At 39.5% G+C, this 17,818-nt stretch overlaps 1 protein-coding gene across 12 annotated transcripts in view; it reads right to left on the reverse strand.

Moving 5' to 3' along the window:
- Window positions 1-620: 620 nt before the first annotated feature.
- Window positions 621-17,818, reverse strand: part of magi2a (membrane associated guanylate kinase, WW and PDZ domain containing 2a) — a 321,760-nt gene continuing 304,562 nt past the window's right edge. For 8 of the 12 annotated variants that reach the window (XM_022671571.2, XM_049473851.1, XM_049473850.1 and 5 more), the window contains 2 exons: window positions 15,772-15,910; window positions 621-9,273 (listed from right to left, as the gene is read on the reverse strand). In XM_022671571.2, the coding sequence (XP_022527292.2) occupies window positions 8,576-9,273; window positions 15,772-15,910 (837 nt within the window). In that variant the 3' untranslated portion in view covers window positions 621-8,575. Of the gene's footprint in view, window positions 9,274-11,457; window positions 11,569-15,771; window positions 15,911-17,818 lie in introns of all 12 variants that reach the window. The other 4 variants (XM_049473854.1, XM_049473853.1, XM_049473855.1 and 1 more) reach the window with 3 other exon arrangements.

The raw sequence follows: 17,818 nt of genomic DNA on the forward strand, positions 1-17,818 counted from the left end.
AATGCAAATCCGGTATAACCAAAACAGAATCGAGTAAAATGGGCCAATTCAAGCCCTAGTCCAGTATGGTGGTGCATTGCAGAATAAGAATATGGGCTGCATCTGAACTGTCTATTGCACACTAATACTATAAGTACATGTACTCTATGGTCTGCTAATCTTAATAGTGGGGGGTTGGCAGGATATGCAGTAAATGCAGTAAAAAACACAGTAAAAATGCAGAATGTAGATTATGTATCATGGCTATTTGATTACACTCAAATCTGTCACTTTTTTATACTATACTACATACTACATGCTAGGGATGTATTAAATATGTGGCAACCAAAATGTCCAACATTTAGGTTTTACAGTCTACTCACATTAATTAAACTGAATCAATAATTGGGCATCACTTATCACACTTAGTATGAGTTTACCAACCTTAAACAAACTGGGCTACCTTAGTTTAGTCACTTTCTTTCATGTGATTTGAGTAACGCTACTGAAGTAAATTCATGAATGGAATAGCAATTAGCTCTGCTTAGATGAATGTAGTGTGCTTTGTTTATGGGATATTTAAAATGTTAAGTGTTAAATAATTTATTGCCTTTTCTTTGCAAAGCAAGACAGAAACACACTTAGGCTATTTAATTTTATTTAATGATGTCAAATGTGGCAAAATGAATAAGAACCTATGAAAAAATTGAGTGGGTATTCAGTCTTCGCCAAGTATTTCATTTTTTTGGATTCAGCACAAATTCATAATTTCTGTGCATCTCTTCCACTAGTTAGTAATATGTATTAGTATACAACTGGGATACATCCATGGCGTTTCTGATACTTACAGTCTTTACTATGACAGTATATCAGTAAGTGTTACTGTGGCAGTGATAAACTCATTACTGCTCTATATAATGGAAAATATGTGACCTTGTAAACCACACATTCATTGAACAAAGACTAGGGAATAAGAACAAAAATTTACATTTTTTTAAAAAGAAAACACAGCCAAAGTGGTTCTCACTCTCATGCAGTTGCTAATGGTCCCCAGTTTGATACTGTTTTTGTTAGGTGGTTGCTGTGGTCTACCAGTTAGTTAATATGGTCTTTCTGGGTGGTCCTTATGTTGCTGTTATTGTCTGTCAGGTGGTTGCAATTATGCTGCTATAGTATTCCTGATGGTTTCTATGGTGTTGTTAGATGGTGGCTATTGTACAGTATCAGAGGTGGTTGCTAAGAGACAACTGTGGTACTAAACGCGGTTACCGGGGTTACCAGTTTGATACTGTGACTAGTTTGATACTAGTTTGACACTGTTTTTGTTAGGTGGTTGCTTCGGTCTACCAGGTAGTTAATATGGTGTTTCTGGGTGGTCGTTATGTTGTTGTAATTGGCTGTCAGGTGGTTGCAATTATGCTGCTATAGTATTCCTGATGGTTTCTATGGTGTTGTTAGATGCTGGCTATTGTACAGTATCAGGGGTGGTTGCTAAGATATAACTGTGGTACTCGACGAGGTTCCCATGGTATCCCATATTCTGTTTTCCTTATGGTTAATATGGTGTTGTTAGGTGGTTGCTATAGTAACAGAGGTGGTTACTAAGATATCATGCAGATGCAATAATGCTGCCATGGTATCCTATGTCTTACCATGCGTTCATATGGTCTCCCAGATGGTTAGTATGGTGTTGCTTGATGGGCTCTATTGTGTTGAAAGGTGGTTGGTATGTTGTTGCTAGGTATTTGCTATGGTGTCTCATGTGGTTGCTGAGGTGTTGTCAAATTATTCATGAGCCCATGCTTAGCACTGTCAAACATTGTAAGCTTTTTTTCAAATTTCTGTACTGTATGTATGCATTCATGAATTCATTAATTCATTAACTGAAAATGTTGTCTAGACATTTTTAGTGTAAAGATTGAACCATTAGAATATGCAGTAGAACTGTAATTTCAGTCTTCGCCAATACTCGAATGCATAAAACATGTCTTTAATGTGACACAATCTGCTACATTGGTTTCATAACCGCGACTGCTCACGGGCCGTCCATATTTGGTGTTATTTTGGCACAGTATGGAGTAAAGCTGACATTGCACCTACCTGCTGCTTATAGAGTACAACACACATGTAAAACTGAAGAATTTACTCAATCAATCAACAAATGGTATAATACAGTTAAAGATGAACATTATAGATGAAGTTCTTTCACAGAAATAGAGTCGAGCATCCTTGACTTATACTATGTTCCAGTACTGCATATATACTATGTGTATTATATACTCTCATTGACAAAAAAGAAAATTACACATCCTGGATTGCTGCAAAACTCGACATGAAGTTCTGTCTCAAACATATATGTAAATCATTACAGGTGCAGTCTGATTAGACACTGGGTCTTCTCAAAATAGGGCATAAATATGCTTCCCCCACTGCTAGGCCTGGTGCGATAATTATGTTATCTACTTATTGTACAATAATTTTTAACCGCAATAATTTTTGCCCACGTCGATAATAGCCATTGGGTTTCCACATTGGTTTGTTTACATACGAACAAACCGCAGCTGCTCTCTTGCTCTCTCTTACTTAAAATGAATCAGCTTTAGAGAACGTTTAGAAGGTTTAGAGTAGTCCAGTCCAGGATGGACTTTGTTTTAAAATTCCACGGCTCCGGTGTGGGAGTACTTTGAAAAATGTAAAAAATTTTTGAAAAAAAAACAAAACAAAAAAAAAAAATGATGCCCGATGTCTATTCTTAATAATAAAAATTTAGTTTCACTGTAAAATGGTGTAATAGTATTATTATGCTAGTGTATTACTACTGTGGCACATTGTCCTAAACCTTTCAGTTGTACAGATTTTCCATCCTGGTGCATTATTTTTTTTGTCAATGAGAGTAAATACATATATTTACGCTTTCAGTGTCTACTAATAGACAAAGTGCTGAACCCCCCAAAGACTTCTGCCTCCAGCTATAGAAATCTCTGATAAATATATACTGTATATACATTTCTCTTAGAAGAATTTTCCACTTTAAGTGTTTCTGTTTCTGTGTATGAAAATAGCCTTTTCAAATTATATAATGATATCTATATCTATCTAAATCTGGAAATTACACAAGTCACATCCATTCCGAGGCTCAAGACCAATCAGCATCCAGTAACAAGAATATAAAACATGGGGCTTAGTCCCACATATATCAACAGGAATACACTGAAAATGATTTGTTTACCATGAATCGATTAGACTGAAATACGTAGATTATTTCCAATAGAACAAAATATACATCAGTTTATTACAGTAGTTTTGGCAATGATCATGGTTACATAATATATTTCATTCGTTTAAAAATAATGTACTTGTATGAATGAGATAAATTCACGTGGAACTGAGTGTACTGAGCTACAGCATATGTTGCCTGTATATAACTGCATTAGACTGGATCAAATGACATTTACTGAACATATGGTCAGATTTACAGACCCGGATTAAGCATTACCTGCAATGAAGAATCCATTTCTCTTAAACTACGTATCATTTTGGTTAAAGTGGAAAAAAGGTGAAAAATGTCTTTTGGAAGTAGATGAATGATGTTTATCTATATATTTAAAGACATGTTTTCAACCGCTTCAAAAACACATATTTTCACCTTTCACTTCAAAATGAAACGTAGTTTCAATAAAAAGCTCTGAAGCCTTTTTTTAACAGACAGTACTAGTCAAAAGTTTGGACACACCTTTTCATTTAATGTTTTACTTTTTTCAACATTGTAAATAAATACTGAAGTGTTTCATGTATTAAACTTAAAAGTGTTAAACCAAAATACAGGCTGTTTCTGCGGCTGGTAAATCTGATGAACTTATCCTGTGTAGCTGAGGTAACACTTGGTCTTTCTTTTTTGGGGCGATCCTGATGAGAGCCAGTTTCATTATAATGTTTTTAATGCTCTTTGCAATTGCATTTGAGGATACTTTCAAAGTTCCTGAAACTGTTCAGACTGACTGACCTTCATTTCATAAAGTCACTGGTTCTTTACTACTCTCATTACTCAAATAGGATTACTCAATGCACACTCACTGCAACTCTACTTCTTCACAACAATACTGATGATCTCAACCACATAAATAGGGCAAACATGGCACAGCTGTTAACTGAAAGCCATTCCAGCTGACTGGGAAAATGTCAAGCTGTCCAACCATGTGCAAAGCTGTGAACTAAGCAAGGGGCGCTACTTTGAAGAATCTTACAAATTAAACATATTCTGGATTGTTTATTAAATAATTTCATGTTTTAATTCATAGTTTGGCTGACTCTTTAGTGTTAAACTACAATAATCAAAAACACTGAATTCATGGTGTGTCCAAACGTTTACCTGGTACTGTATTTTTTTAACAATATAGTGCTGGGGGGTTATTGACCAATGTATGGCCAAGCCCAGGTTTCCTGTATTGTTGCTGGGACTAGCTTTACAGAATGTTAGACAAATATTACTCAGAATTATAAGAAATGCACATAATTATAAAAACAAATTCTACTTATGGTATGGACGTAAACTCTTGTGACAGTGTCACACTTTTAAGATTATTTCATATGCAGCCTTGTTGTGTGTTTTTGATCTAATTTGTTGCTTTCCTCTGCTCTGGAGCAGCACATGGTAAGTAGGGGTAGATAGGTCTAAGTAGTTAGTATTGGGATGCCAGATTTCATTATTTGTTTCTTTTGAAGGGTCATTATTTGTTTCAAGGGTTTAAGTGTATTCTGTCTGATAAGACTTGCTGTGAGGATTAGATTGTATTAAGTATTGTATGGAGCTCCTGATGAGAGCCAGTTTCATCATAACGTTTTTGATGGTCTTTTGATGGCGACCGCACTTGAGGATACTTTTAAGGTTCTCAATTTTTTCAGATTGCCTGAACTTTATTTCATAAAGTCACTGTTTCTTTACTTAGTTAAGTAGTTCTACTTTTTTACAGACTAGTCCAATTTTTGTGGTCAATTTTGTGGGGGGCTTTATATGACCCACACCTGGCATTAGCTTTAGCATAGTGTTAATAGGATCATGTTTATCTGCTTCCTCAGAAACCTAGTCCTCAACAGGGACTAGAGAAGTATTGTGGGTTTATTTTTTGCACATCTGTGTTAGCAACTGGTGCAACTTAAAGAGTGTTCATAAAAATATGGACAAATGTGCATTTGCTTTTTAATTGCATAAATCAAGATTTTTTGGCCAACATTCATAAAGCATGTCCAAGCTGAAAGTAATAGCAATGAAATAATGCATGTCTGGGCTGGTTATTAACATATCACTATAATTTATCCCAATTTTAGACTTAATCCACATTTGTTAAGGGCTTATTCTTCATTGGCAGCCTCTGTTCTTGTTCTTAGAGTGAAGTTTGTGTTTAAAAATATCATTAAACTCTCTGGATAAGGCACTCTGCCCACTCTACACCCATCTGTTTAGCACCTGAACCCTCACAAAGCCTTAACTGATTGCATTATCTGTGAATAACAGCAGTTTTTTTTTAAAACACTGATCAAATCAACCAATCCCAGGAGGAACACTGAACGGGTTCTGGTCTCTAACTCTCGCGGCTGTGTGGATATCGTGACAATGACCGTATTTACACAAGTGTGTCTCATATCTATAGTCATATGATATATATACCTATGTCTATATTTCATTACATTAATCTTTATTAGAGATATCTGCAGGTCAGTACAGCTTTCCTTCTTCTTCTTCTTCTTTTATTATTTCATTATTTAAGGCAGAGTTCAGTCGTCGAGTGTCTTCTAATATTCTCTAATATAGTACTCTTTATCTCTTTATTTACCGCAGCTCGCATTCGTTCCCTTCAAATACACATAAAAAGCTATATATCAGGCAAACTCCTTCATCATACGTCATCATTCTTCATACGTCTTCTTCTCTCTTAGTTTTTTTTTTTTTCATAAAATATATTCCATTGTAAAAAAAACTCGCGCGGCCGCCGGCAAGCGGCCGACAGTCAAAGTGGTCCATTTTTAATGCATGTAAAGAGTTTGGTTTTGGTGCTTCTCCTCTGCCGGACGCATAGAAGGCCAGGCCAGGCCAGCCCAAGCTACGTACACCAGCACACATCCTGCCGCGGGTCCTTTTTAGGTCCATTTCTGAGAGGATACTTCCAGTTTTTTAAGGTGGTGGGTGTCACGTCTCTTCAAAATAATAACTTAGAAATAAAATATAACTTAAAAATGCTCTTCAGTCCGTGAATGCGCAGAGAAATCCTTCGTGAATGTCGCAGGAGTGAAAAAAAATTATGGAATTCAGGCCTCGACTGGTTCAACAAATCCAGATTCAGGTTTTTAAACCAGGTTTATAGAGGCTTACAACAGGTTCTAGCCAAAGCAGGAGGACGCTGGTCAGCCAGGCCTGATCGAAAACCCTAGGGTTTAGGAGAAAAAAGAAGCTAAATGAAAGAAACCAGCCTGAAGTTAATCAGGCCAGATCTTGAAGCTGTGCTAGCCACTGTAGCCGAGTAAGGGCTGGGCGATAATGATAAAAAAGTCAGATCAGATAAATCGATATTGATAACTATTGTTTAATTAATCAATAATAAATGTTACGTGGCCATATAAGTTGTATTTGTTTAATGACAGGGGGCTAATGTTGTAGGTGTTTTGGGTTTATCCCATTTAAGAAAATCAAACTCATCATGTAAAGCCCTGTGGAGAACTCATCGCTACATTTCTCATACAATTTTAAAGACAATGTCAGGAGGATCTGAGCATTTTAACTCTATACACAGATTTAACACTCAAAATTTGCAAGGTTAACTTTGGCTGTGTCTAAAATTGAACAAATCCTTAATATCTCATAAGTCAGTGCTTCAGAAGGAAGTGTGCAAAGGTTGTGTTAATTTATAATATATGCTTAACATTAAATTAGAATACATACAAAGCTTTCTGAATATCGTCGCAGTCCTATGAAAAACACTTATCTCCATTTTTGTCGATTTTTAGTTTACTACATAATTTGAACAGACAAATCGTGCCTTACACTGTGCCAAAATTTCTCGATGAACGGACCAATAGAAACTCTTCAAAATGACTTGAAATGAACTCTTTTTACATTGACTTCCATTAAAAGTTTACAAGGTTTTTTCTCTCTCCTGTAAAGTTGCTGTTTTGGAAAAAAGTGGACATTTTTCACTGGACAGCAACGATATACTCTCCATTCATTTTATCAGTCTGTGTGCACATTATCTGTGTAGCTTACAGATACAGATACACTGCCTTCTGTCCACAGTCTAAGATCATTTTGTTCATTTTTATCTATCTAACTCTCTGTTCCAGACACTGAAACGAAAGCTGTCATATAAGTCAGTGACAGAGTGCTAAATGCTACAGTAAAATCAGAGTGCAAAATGCTACAGTAAAATCACTCTTTTTAGTGTGTGCACAGTGTGAACCCTTAAGAGTTTATGGACGAATGTGTCAAAATGGCTTAAAACATCAATTAACTTCTTTTGCTCATTTCTTCTTGCTCACTGTTCATTTCTTCCATTTTTGTGCACATTCTCACAAAGTGATTAATTACTAAGAAATATGATTGGAACCTATTTTCCATACTTTTAATTATTTTTTCCCGTACTTTTGCACATTCTCTGAATGTTTACGGATGCAAATGGAGCCTTCTGTTCAATTTTTGCCTTTATTTCGTTTCTATTCATGCACACTCTCTGGAAGTACAGCTTTGTAAAAAATAAGAGACCAGATAAAAATTATGAGTTTAATCGCAAGCCATCAAACCAAGCTGAACTGCTTCAATTTTTGCCCCAGCAGTAACAGTAAGTTATCCAAAAGCAGTGTGTAAGACTGGTGGAGGAGAACATGCCAAGATACATAAAAACTGTGATTAAAAAGCAGGGTTATTCCGTCAAATATTGATTTCTGAACTCTTAAAACGTTATGAATATGAACTTGTTTTTTTTTGCATTATTGAGGTCTGAAAGTTCTGCATCTTTTTTGTTATTATTCATTATTAATTCTTCTCTAATTTATTCTATTAATTGTATATTTCTGCAAATAAATGCTCTAAATGACACAATTTTTATTTGGAATTTGGAAGAAATGTTGTCTGTTGTTTATAGAATAAAACAACAATGTTTATTTTACTCAAACATAAACCTATAAATAGCAAAAAAAAACAGTCTCACAAACTGAAGTGGTCTCTTATTTTTTTCCAGAGCTGTTTATGGATAACGTCTGTAGCCTATATATTGATTTTATCCTTATTTGTGCATAGTCTCTAAAAGCTTACAGAAATGAATAGAACTATCTGTCTGTACTCTGCATTTGTTTCATATGTATTTTTCTGTGTTACTTATGAATCGTCTGTCTGTATTCTATGTTTATTTCTACAGTAGAGCCTTCTGTCTGTACTCTGATTCATTTCATCAGAATCTGAAAGCTTACACATACGTCCAGAGCCTTCTGCAGTCGTTTTATCCGTATTTGTGCACATTATTTAAAAGCGTGTGGGTATGAACAGAATGGGGCAGTACCACAATAATTATCAATATCGATTTATCGCCCAGGCCCTGAAGTGATGGGGGTGTTATCTGCTGATGGTGGAGGTGGCCGATCGCAGGCTGCTGGGGAGTTTGTCAGAACCAGGAATTTTCCAGGGTCCAGGAGACACTGTGGCTTTCCTGCCCGCCAGGCTGCTGCCGCTGCTGATGCTGGTGGTGGAGTTGGTTGTTTTGGAGATCTGGCTGGACTGGGTCTCTCCTGCACCCCTCTCTGGCTCTTTTAGCCTGGATTTTCCATCCAGGCTGCCGCCGTTGCTCCCGTTAACGCCGGTGTCCACTCGCGGAGGTTTGGGGGACTTGGGCACGTCCCGCTTTCTTGACAGGCTGCTACCGGACCACTCCTTGGATCGCGCCCGGCTGCTTTTGGCTGCTTTGGCATCCCGGGGCGCCCCCGCGACTTCCGCGTCCGAGTGCTGCTGCTGCTGCTGATGCCCCTGATGTCCTTTTCCGCTCCTGCTGCCCCCTTCTCTGGATTTGTTTCGCCCCCCGGCCTGACCCGACCGCCTCCGGGCACTGTGGGGCTCCGGGCTGTGGCCCCGGACGCCCTCCAGACAGCTTTCAGGGACTGCTGCTGTTTCCGTGGGCGAAGTGTGAGGTGGATCTAATGGTGGATTTGCGTGAGATGAAGGCGATTGGTTGTTTAAGCTGTCCGGAGGCGGGGCTACTACTTCCGACAGGCTTGGGGAGGCTGTAGGCCGAGCATCCCAGGGGGCGGAGCTATCTGCTGGAGGAGAACCATAGAAACGGTGTGAGTGACAGCTCATGAGGCAGGATAAGGGTTCACACAAGTAAGCAAACAACGGTGCAATCAAACAAACAAAGCATAAACAAACACATAAAAAAAAATAATAATAATAATACATTGATTTAGAGAAATTGTGTTAAAACTTAAAAAATATATATTTTATTTAAAACCACTCTATACAGGGTGAGTCAGAGTTGAGTAATAGATTGGTAAAGAGCAAGTCCAAGTCTAAGAGCAAACCAGGCAATTTAGAACTGAGTTGTTGACTGGTTAAGTGCAAGTCAATTAAGGCAGAGTCTGAGTCTAGTTGTGAATCACTCATTAACTATTGTGAATCAAGTCGCGACTCAGTTGAGTCAAGATGAGTCACATACAGGGCCATCTAAAAAAAAATTTTATATCTTTGAAAAGTTACTTTATGTTTATAAAGTGTTTATTTCTTTTATTGTTTATGTTTTTGGCTTACAACCAATGAAAACCCAAAAATCAGTGTCTCAGAAAATTAGAATATTATATAAGACCAATTGGAACTTTCTCCAGTGTCCTGCTGGAAAATGAAATCTGCATCTCCATAAAAGTTGTCAGAAGAGGGAAGAATGAAGTGCTGTTTTTCTGGGAAACTAAACTGCACTGACTTTAGACTTGATACAGTAACACAGTGGATCAACACCAGAGAACACATGTCTCTCCAAACCATCACTGATTGGTGGAAACTTCACACTAGACCTAAAGCAGTTTGGAATGTGTGCCTCTCCGCTCTTCCTTCAGATTCTGCTCCCTTGATTTCTGAATGAAATGTAAAATTTACTGATGATCAGTGATGGTTTGGAGAGACATGTCATCTGCTGGTGTTGATCCACTGTGTTAAATCAAGTCCAAAATCAGTGCAATGTTTTCTCAGAAAATCTTACAGCAATTCATGCTTCCCCCTGCTAACATTTTAATGGAGATGGGGATTTCATTTTCCAGCAGGACTTGGCACACTGCCCACACTGCAGAAAGTACCAATTGGTCTTATATAATTAAAAAAAATTCTGATACACTGATTTTTGGGTTTCATTGGTTTCAAGCCATAATCATCAATAATAACATAAATAAACTTCTAAAATAGATCACTCTGTGTGCAATACATCTATAGTATATATGAGTTTCACATGCCGTGAGTAACGCCCTCGAAGTCCGCAGACAGACTAAATGTGAACGAAGAGGCTTGCCACGATTCTGAATTACTGAAATAAAGTTACTTTTCAAAGATATTCTAATTTTTTGAGATGGCCCTCTATATAGAGAAATCAATAATTCACATAGATTCGGGATTTAATCAGTTAAGCGCAAATTGAGTCATGAGTCAGTTGAGTAAGGGTAAGTCAGACTAAAGCCTTCAATCTGTAAATCAGGCTATGTTCACACTGCAGGTAAAAGTGGCTCAAATCTGATCTGTTATGTTACACAGATGTGTTCTCTGTATCAAAGTGTGAACAGACTGATGTGATTCCGATTTGGACTGCTTTAATATGTGGTACTGAAACACATGTCGTAGCAAACTGACTCAGTTTGAACAGTCAAATAATAAGGAAAAAAATGAACAAAAGCAGTGAGTAAGGGTTCAGTGACAGGATAATGACATCATAAATATTTTAAACGATGTCTTTGTTCTACAGAGATGTGGCCACTGTGTCAAAAGAAAATAATAAAGCTTAAAAACAAAGTTTAAAGAAGTGGGTGTGGATGAGTAACGTGTCTATATTCAGCAGCAGAAACTGAAATTGCTTAATAGCTTCTCTGATGCTGAAGAGGATGAAACTGAAACTTCATGTGAAGCGCTGCTCTTTAATGCATAAGTGTCAGTGTAGGAGCCTGAACTATTCAGATCAATATTGCATAAACTGTATATCACATTAAAATATAGTGTAAACAGCTTAAACCACTTTCACCTGCAGTGTAAATGTAGTTGTAATTCATTAAGGGTGAGTCTCAATCAAAGAAAGCAAAAATACCTCAAATCAATTAAAACAGAAGCAGTAACTTAATGAACTCCAGTTACTCCAAACACAAGGAACTCAAAAACCCAGCACACATACACACGTAAAAACACACACACACACATACACACCAGCAGTATTAGAAGTGTTTGTGTTAGAAGGCATGCACTCAGTTACAAACCGTATCTTTAGACTGGCCCATTAGGAAGAAATAGGGGGAGCCATGCTTGTCACTTTTCATGCACATGGAGAGGCTGGAAGGTACCATTCCTATAAAAGGGGAAGTAACAACCTAGACCAATCATTAGGGTTAGAACAACAGCCTGAAGATCAGATGTTATTCTGTGTGTGAGAGAGATTTGATTAGACACATAGAAAGAAGCCCTGTGTCCCAATCCGAGCACTGTGCACTACGTAACTCACTGCACAACTTTGTACATTTTTGAAAATATAGTTGAAATGAGTTGAATTCATATTTGTATTCAAAATTCAAAATTGTAGGTGGACACCATGGATCATAGAACATGCCAAGTTTTTCATTACTACTCAACAAACACCACGTCATATCTTGCCACATCATACCCTGTCACGTCAGGTTACATTACATAACGATACCTTATGTCATGTTACGTTATGCCATGTTAAAGGATTCCACCTAAAGTTATGTCACGTTCTGTTCCGTTATGTTGACGTGTTCTGTTATGCCATGTTTCGTTATATCTATGTTGCATTGCGCTATGTCGCATCATGCCTTGTTATGTTACATTTTGTCATGTTACGTTACGCCATGTGATGTTACGATATGTCACGTTATGTCACGTGATGCTATGTCATGTTATGTCACGTTACGTCATGTCTTGTTATGTCATGTTAGGTTATGTTGTATTATGTCATGTCACATTACGTTATGTCACGTTATGTTACATTTTGTCATGTTACGCTATGTCTCGTTACGCTATGCTGCCTTGTGTTATGTAGCATTATGCCTTTTTATGTCAAATTTGTCATGTTACGTTACATCATGTGATGTTACATCATGTGATGTTACGATATGTCACGTTATGTCATGTGATGCTATGTCATGTTATGTCACGTTACATTATGTCTTATGTAATGTCATGTTAGGTTATGTTATATTATGTCACATTACGTTATGTCACGTTATGTTATGTTACATTTTGTCATGTTAGGTCATGTCTCGTTATGTTATGCCTCGTGATGTTACGCTTTGTCATGTTACGTTACATCATGTGATGCTACGTTATGTCACGCGATGCTACGTCACATTACATTCTGTCATGTTACACTACGTTATGTTACGCTACATTATATCATGTTACATTATGTCTCAATATGTTATGTCTCATTATGTTATGCCTCATTATGTTATGTTAACCTTTGTCCTGTTAAATTTTGTCACGTTACATCATGTGATATTACGCTATGTCATGTTACATTATGTTGCATTATGTCACGTAATGTTATGTCAAGTTACGTTGTCATGTTACGTTGAGTCATGTTACGTTAAGTCATGTTACGTTAAGTCATGTTACATTATGTTACATAATGTTAAGTCACGTTATGTTACGTTATGTCACCTTATGTCAGCGGGCACTTTATCTGAACAAAAAATGTTCAGATATTATCTAATAAGTCTATCCACTACCATGTACACTGACCTGAGCAGGAAACACGATAATTAACCTTTTTTTTCGTTGGACTCAACATACAATACGTCCACGTCAGATAGCTGAATTGACGTTTGGCCCAATTGGCCTAGCATTAAGTTTTTTAGCCTTGCTTCTGTATTCTTTTAAAACATGGCCACTGTGTTTAGTGGGTAACAGGTCAAGACTGTGATGTAACAGTTTGGGGGTTTTGGAATTTGCTCTGTTTTGGTTTTGCTGGATGTTGTTTTATCATTAACCTGCAACAGTGTTCACCAGTCCAACAGTCATGTTAATGAACTCTCATTATTCAACTATGACAAGATAATTCCTGTTTAACATTACAGGGCAGCTTTAAGAGATCTTAATGTGTTTACTGCTGCTTATTACACAGCGTAAACTGCAGGTTAACTGCAGGTTAATGGACTCATGAAGTTAGCTCAGTCAAGACTTGACTTTTCACTCATCCCCTACATCTGTGCTTCTAATACGAAACTTCTGTCCAACTTAAACATGATAACTGAGCAGGTGAACACTGATGCAGGTTAATGACGAGAAAGTTAACCCCTATACAGCTCAACACCGCTAATGAGGGGGTAGAGATCCAGATCAGTCACGGTATAATTTTCAGCAGTTCTAGGACATTATTCAGGTAGTGTTAAGTGCTGGATTTGAGACACAGGGAGAAAGTGAAAAATCTACAAATCTATCTGAGAGCAAAATGAGTAAAAGACTAGTTCTCTTAGAGCACTGTTAATAAATACACACAGCATGCTGTGATAAGACTCGGGTTATTAAAGAGAGAATAGTGTCTGCAGTGAAGAAGAAGAAGAAAAAGAAGAGAATTTAAGAGTTATTACTGTTGTTAAAGGTTTTAAAGTGTATTATAAGACTGACTGATGGGACTATATGTAATTATAATATGTCCCATATATGTTAAATATATAAATATGTAAGTATCCTATAAGTATGCCCTTATGTTCTGTATTCTTCAATTGTAGATCCATGGTCGTTCAGACTCACAAGTGTTAAACAAACCAAAATACTAAATGTGAAGCATTTGTGTGCTCTTATCTGGGTTTCTGTTAACAAGTGGTTTCTAAAGCTGGTAATTCTAAAGTTCAAGATTTTTTTGGATTGTCTGATCTTCATTTATATAGTATTTTTTCTTTACCTAGCTGAATAGCGCTTGTCATAATATGGATTAGAACATTACCTTAAAAAAAACACTTAAAAGTGATGAGTTTCTCTGATTTTACCAAATTGAAAACCTCTGTAATGTAACCAAGAGGAAGATGGATGATCACAAGCCATCAAACCAATCTGATCTGCTTGAATTTTTGAATCAGGTGTGGCATAAAGTTATCCAAAAGCAGTGTGTAAGACTGGTGGAGGAGAACATGCTAAGATGCATGAAAACTGTGATTAAAAACCAGGGTTATTCCACCAAATATTTGTTTTCTGAACCCTTAAACCTTCATAATATGAACTTGTTTTATTGCATTATTTAAGGTCTAAAAGCTTGCATCTGCATTTTTGTTATTTCAGCCATTTCTCATTTTCTGAAAATAAATGCTGTACGTGACAATATTTTAATTTGGAATTTTGGGAGAAATTTTAACTTTAGTTTATAGAATAAAACAACAATGTTCATTTTACTCAAACATATACAGGGGTTGGACAATGAAACTGAAACACCTGGTTTTAGGCCACAATAATTTATTGTCCCAAAGGACAGTTCTGGTGGAAACAGGAGAGTTGAAGTGCACATTGAATTCTGCCGTGATTTGGGCAGCTGTGGTTTTATGATTTTTGGATACAATCCGGGTTAGCACCCCAACATCACTTTAAAACAGCTTCCTCTTACAGCGTCCACAGTTAATCCTGTTGGATGTGGTTGGTCCTTCTTGGTGGTATGCTGACATTACCTTGGATACCGTGGCTCTTGATACATCACAAAGACTTGCTGTCTTGGTCAGAGATGCACCAGCAAGACGTGCACCAACAATTTGTCCTCTTTTAAACTCTGGTGTTTCACGCATAATGTTGTGTGTATTGCAATATATATATATATATTTTTATAATTTTATTTCTAATTTTTCCCATTTTCTCCCCAATTTACACAGCCAATTACCCAACCCATTCATTAGGACTCCCCCTATCACTAGTGATACCTCAACACACCAGGAGGGTGAAGACTAACACATGCTTCCTCCGATACATGTGAAGTATCCGATACACCGCTTCTTTTCGAGCAGCCAGCGCGCTCGCAGGAAAGCACAGCGGCTCGGCTCTGGTACATCAGCTCACAGACGCCCTGTGCTGCAGACATCACCATAGGAGTGACGTGGGGAAAGAGCGCCATCTACCCACCCAGAGGGAGCAGGGCCAATTTTGCTCCCTCTAACGCCGGCAGCTTGATGGCAAAGCTGCATGAGCGGGGGGTTCGAACCGGCGACCTCCTGCTCATAGTGGCAGCGCTTTAGACCGCTGGACCACTCGGCGCCTGTATTGCAATATTTTGAGCAAATGTGCAATTAATGAAGATTGGCCACCAGGCTGCTCTAATTTAGCCATGAAACCTCCCACACTAAAATGACAGGTGTTTCAGTTTCATTGTCCAACCCCTGTACCTATAAATAGCAAAATCAGAGAAACAGATTCAGAAACTGAAGTGGTCTCTTAATGTTTTCCAGAGCTGTTTATGTAAGCATTTTGTTATATGGATTACATATATACAGTATATATAAGTGTTTTTGTGTGTCTGTGTGTGTGTGTGTGCGTGTGTGTTCATGTTCGTGTGTGTGTGTGAGTGTTTGTAAACCCACCATACTCAGGGACCTGCCCTGTTCCTCTCTTCAGCAGCAGGCGAACTCTGCGGCCGCCAGATTTGATGAGCTCGATGGCCCGAGCATGGGTCATCTCCCGCGTAGTCTCTCCATTTATCTCAATGATCTGATCCCCAACCTACACACACAAACACACACACACACAGAGGGAAACAAAGCAGTTAGGGAATGATACTGCTATACAGCCATTCGGAAAAGGACATGACTAGAGCTACAGGAACACAGGAGCTGTTAAGTAGCTCCAGTGTTCAAAAAAGGTAGTGGTTCCCTTTCAGTCGATTCACTCGGTACAACACATAATGTATGGGATATCACGCCCTTGCGTGTCTGGCTGAAGACACCTTTAATCACGCCTAAAAGGCAGATGATGCATAGTGACGAGGGCAGGAGGGCCCGCCCCCTGCATATAACCCCACGTCACCAGCATCACTCCTCAGTTCTTATGCTCTTCACTTCGCTGAGAACACCTTACACCTTTTCTGCTAGTCTAGTTAGCTCAATTCAGCAATCCTTCGGATAACTTAACTGTTCCATTAGGCAAGCACGACAACAACCTCATATTGGTGAGTCGTCTTCCCGCGGAGCGTTATTTAAAGGATTTTGCTGCTTTTAAACCTGCTTTGTAAGTCTCGGGGCTAGCCTGTTTAGCTTCGCTAACGGCTGCCTAAAATGAGCTCGCAAGCCAACCTTACCTCTCAGCCTGGCAAGAAAGCCTCCCGTCCTTGTCCTCAGGGATGTGGTTTTGCCATTACCGAGAAGGACCAACATGATGCATGTCCAGTCTGCCTGGGAATCGTCCATGCTAGGAGGGCCTTGGTCCAACCTGATGCATGTGCGCTCTGTCGCCAGCTCAGGCGGTCGACCCTCGAACGCCGTGTAACGTTCGTTGAGAAAGTTCTCGGACAAGCAGCAGTGGCACGCGAGGATCCCCTGATCTCCGGAAAGGCTGGGCCGTCCTGTTCGGACGTCGAGGAAGCCGAGGACGAAGGGGAACCTTGCCTTAACTGGGCTGAGCACATGGAGAGTCTGGAGATGTGCGAAATGAATTCGCCGTCGCTGACTCTTCCGTGTCAGCCGCAGCTCTCCGAGCCTGCAGCCGAGCTCGAGGACGACGACCCGTTCGGTCTCGGTGTAGACGAGCTTGATTACTCCGAAGACGAGCAGGAAGAGCTGCAGGTTCTTCCAGCCCCGACGGCTGCGGAGGGTAAACAGGACGAGGCTGACACCTCTTTCTTTTCCCTTTACCGTCGTGCGGCGCAAAAGCTGGACGTGGAGTGGCCTGCTCCTCATCTGTCCAAAAAAGCGACCAGATTCGCGGGATTTTTCCTTCCCCCGGTTCCGCAAGTGGTGAAGCATCGTCTCCCACTTTTCCCCGACTTCATGACAGAGCTGACGTCGTCATGGGCTAAACCGCTGTCAACCCGCACCACGGTGCCTGGTTACGCGCAGTTTCTCGAGCTGGAAGGGTCAGGGGAGGCGGGGCTGCTAAACCCCCCTCCGATGGAGCCTTCGCTGGCAGCGTACCTGGCTCCGTCTCATAATCAGGGAGTCGCGGGACCAGCCGTGCTTCCCTCCAAGCACTGCCGGTTCTCCTTCTCCCAGCTGGACAAGGTTTATCGCGCGCAGGCAGGCACGGCCAGAGCGATGAGTTCAGTCACTCTCCTCCAGACTTACCAGGCGATGTGTCTAGCCGAACTCGGAGACCAGCTACCCGCGGACAGCCCGCTAACAGCTCTGCTAAATGAGGTTAGAATTGCCTCAGATTACATCCTGCGTATGTCTCGCTGTGCGGCTCTCTCGCTGGGCAGAGGAATGGCGTCTACTGTCGTGGCACAGCGCCACTTGTGGCTAACGCTGTCTGACATGCCAGACAGAGACCGGGCGACTTATTTGGACGAGCCGGTCTCCTCGGCAGGTCTGTTTGGCCAGTCACTCGAAGCCATTCAAGCCAAGTTCGAGCTGAGGAAAAAGCAGACGGAGGCTTTGCGATCTATTCTGCCAAGACGGGAGAAGCAGAAACCGCAGT

The sequence above is a fragment of the Astyanax mexicanus genome, chromosome 2, assembly GCF_023375975.1.
Source record: "Astyanax mexicanus isolate ESR-SI-001 chromosome 2, AstMex3_surface, whole genome shotgun sequence".
Lineage (NCBI taxonomy): Eukaryota > Metazoa > Chordata > Actinopteri > Characiformes > Acestrorhamphidae > Astyanax > Astyanax mexicanus.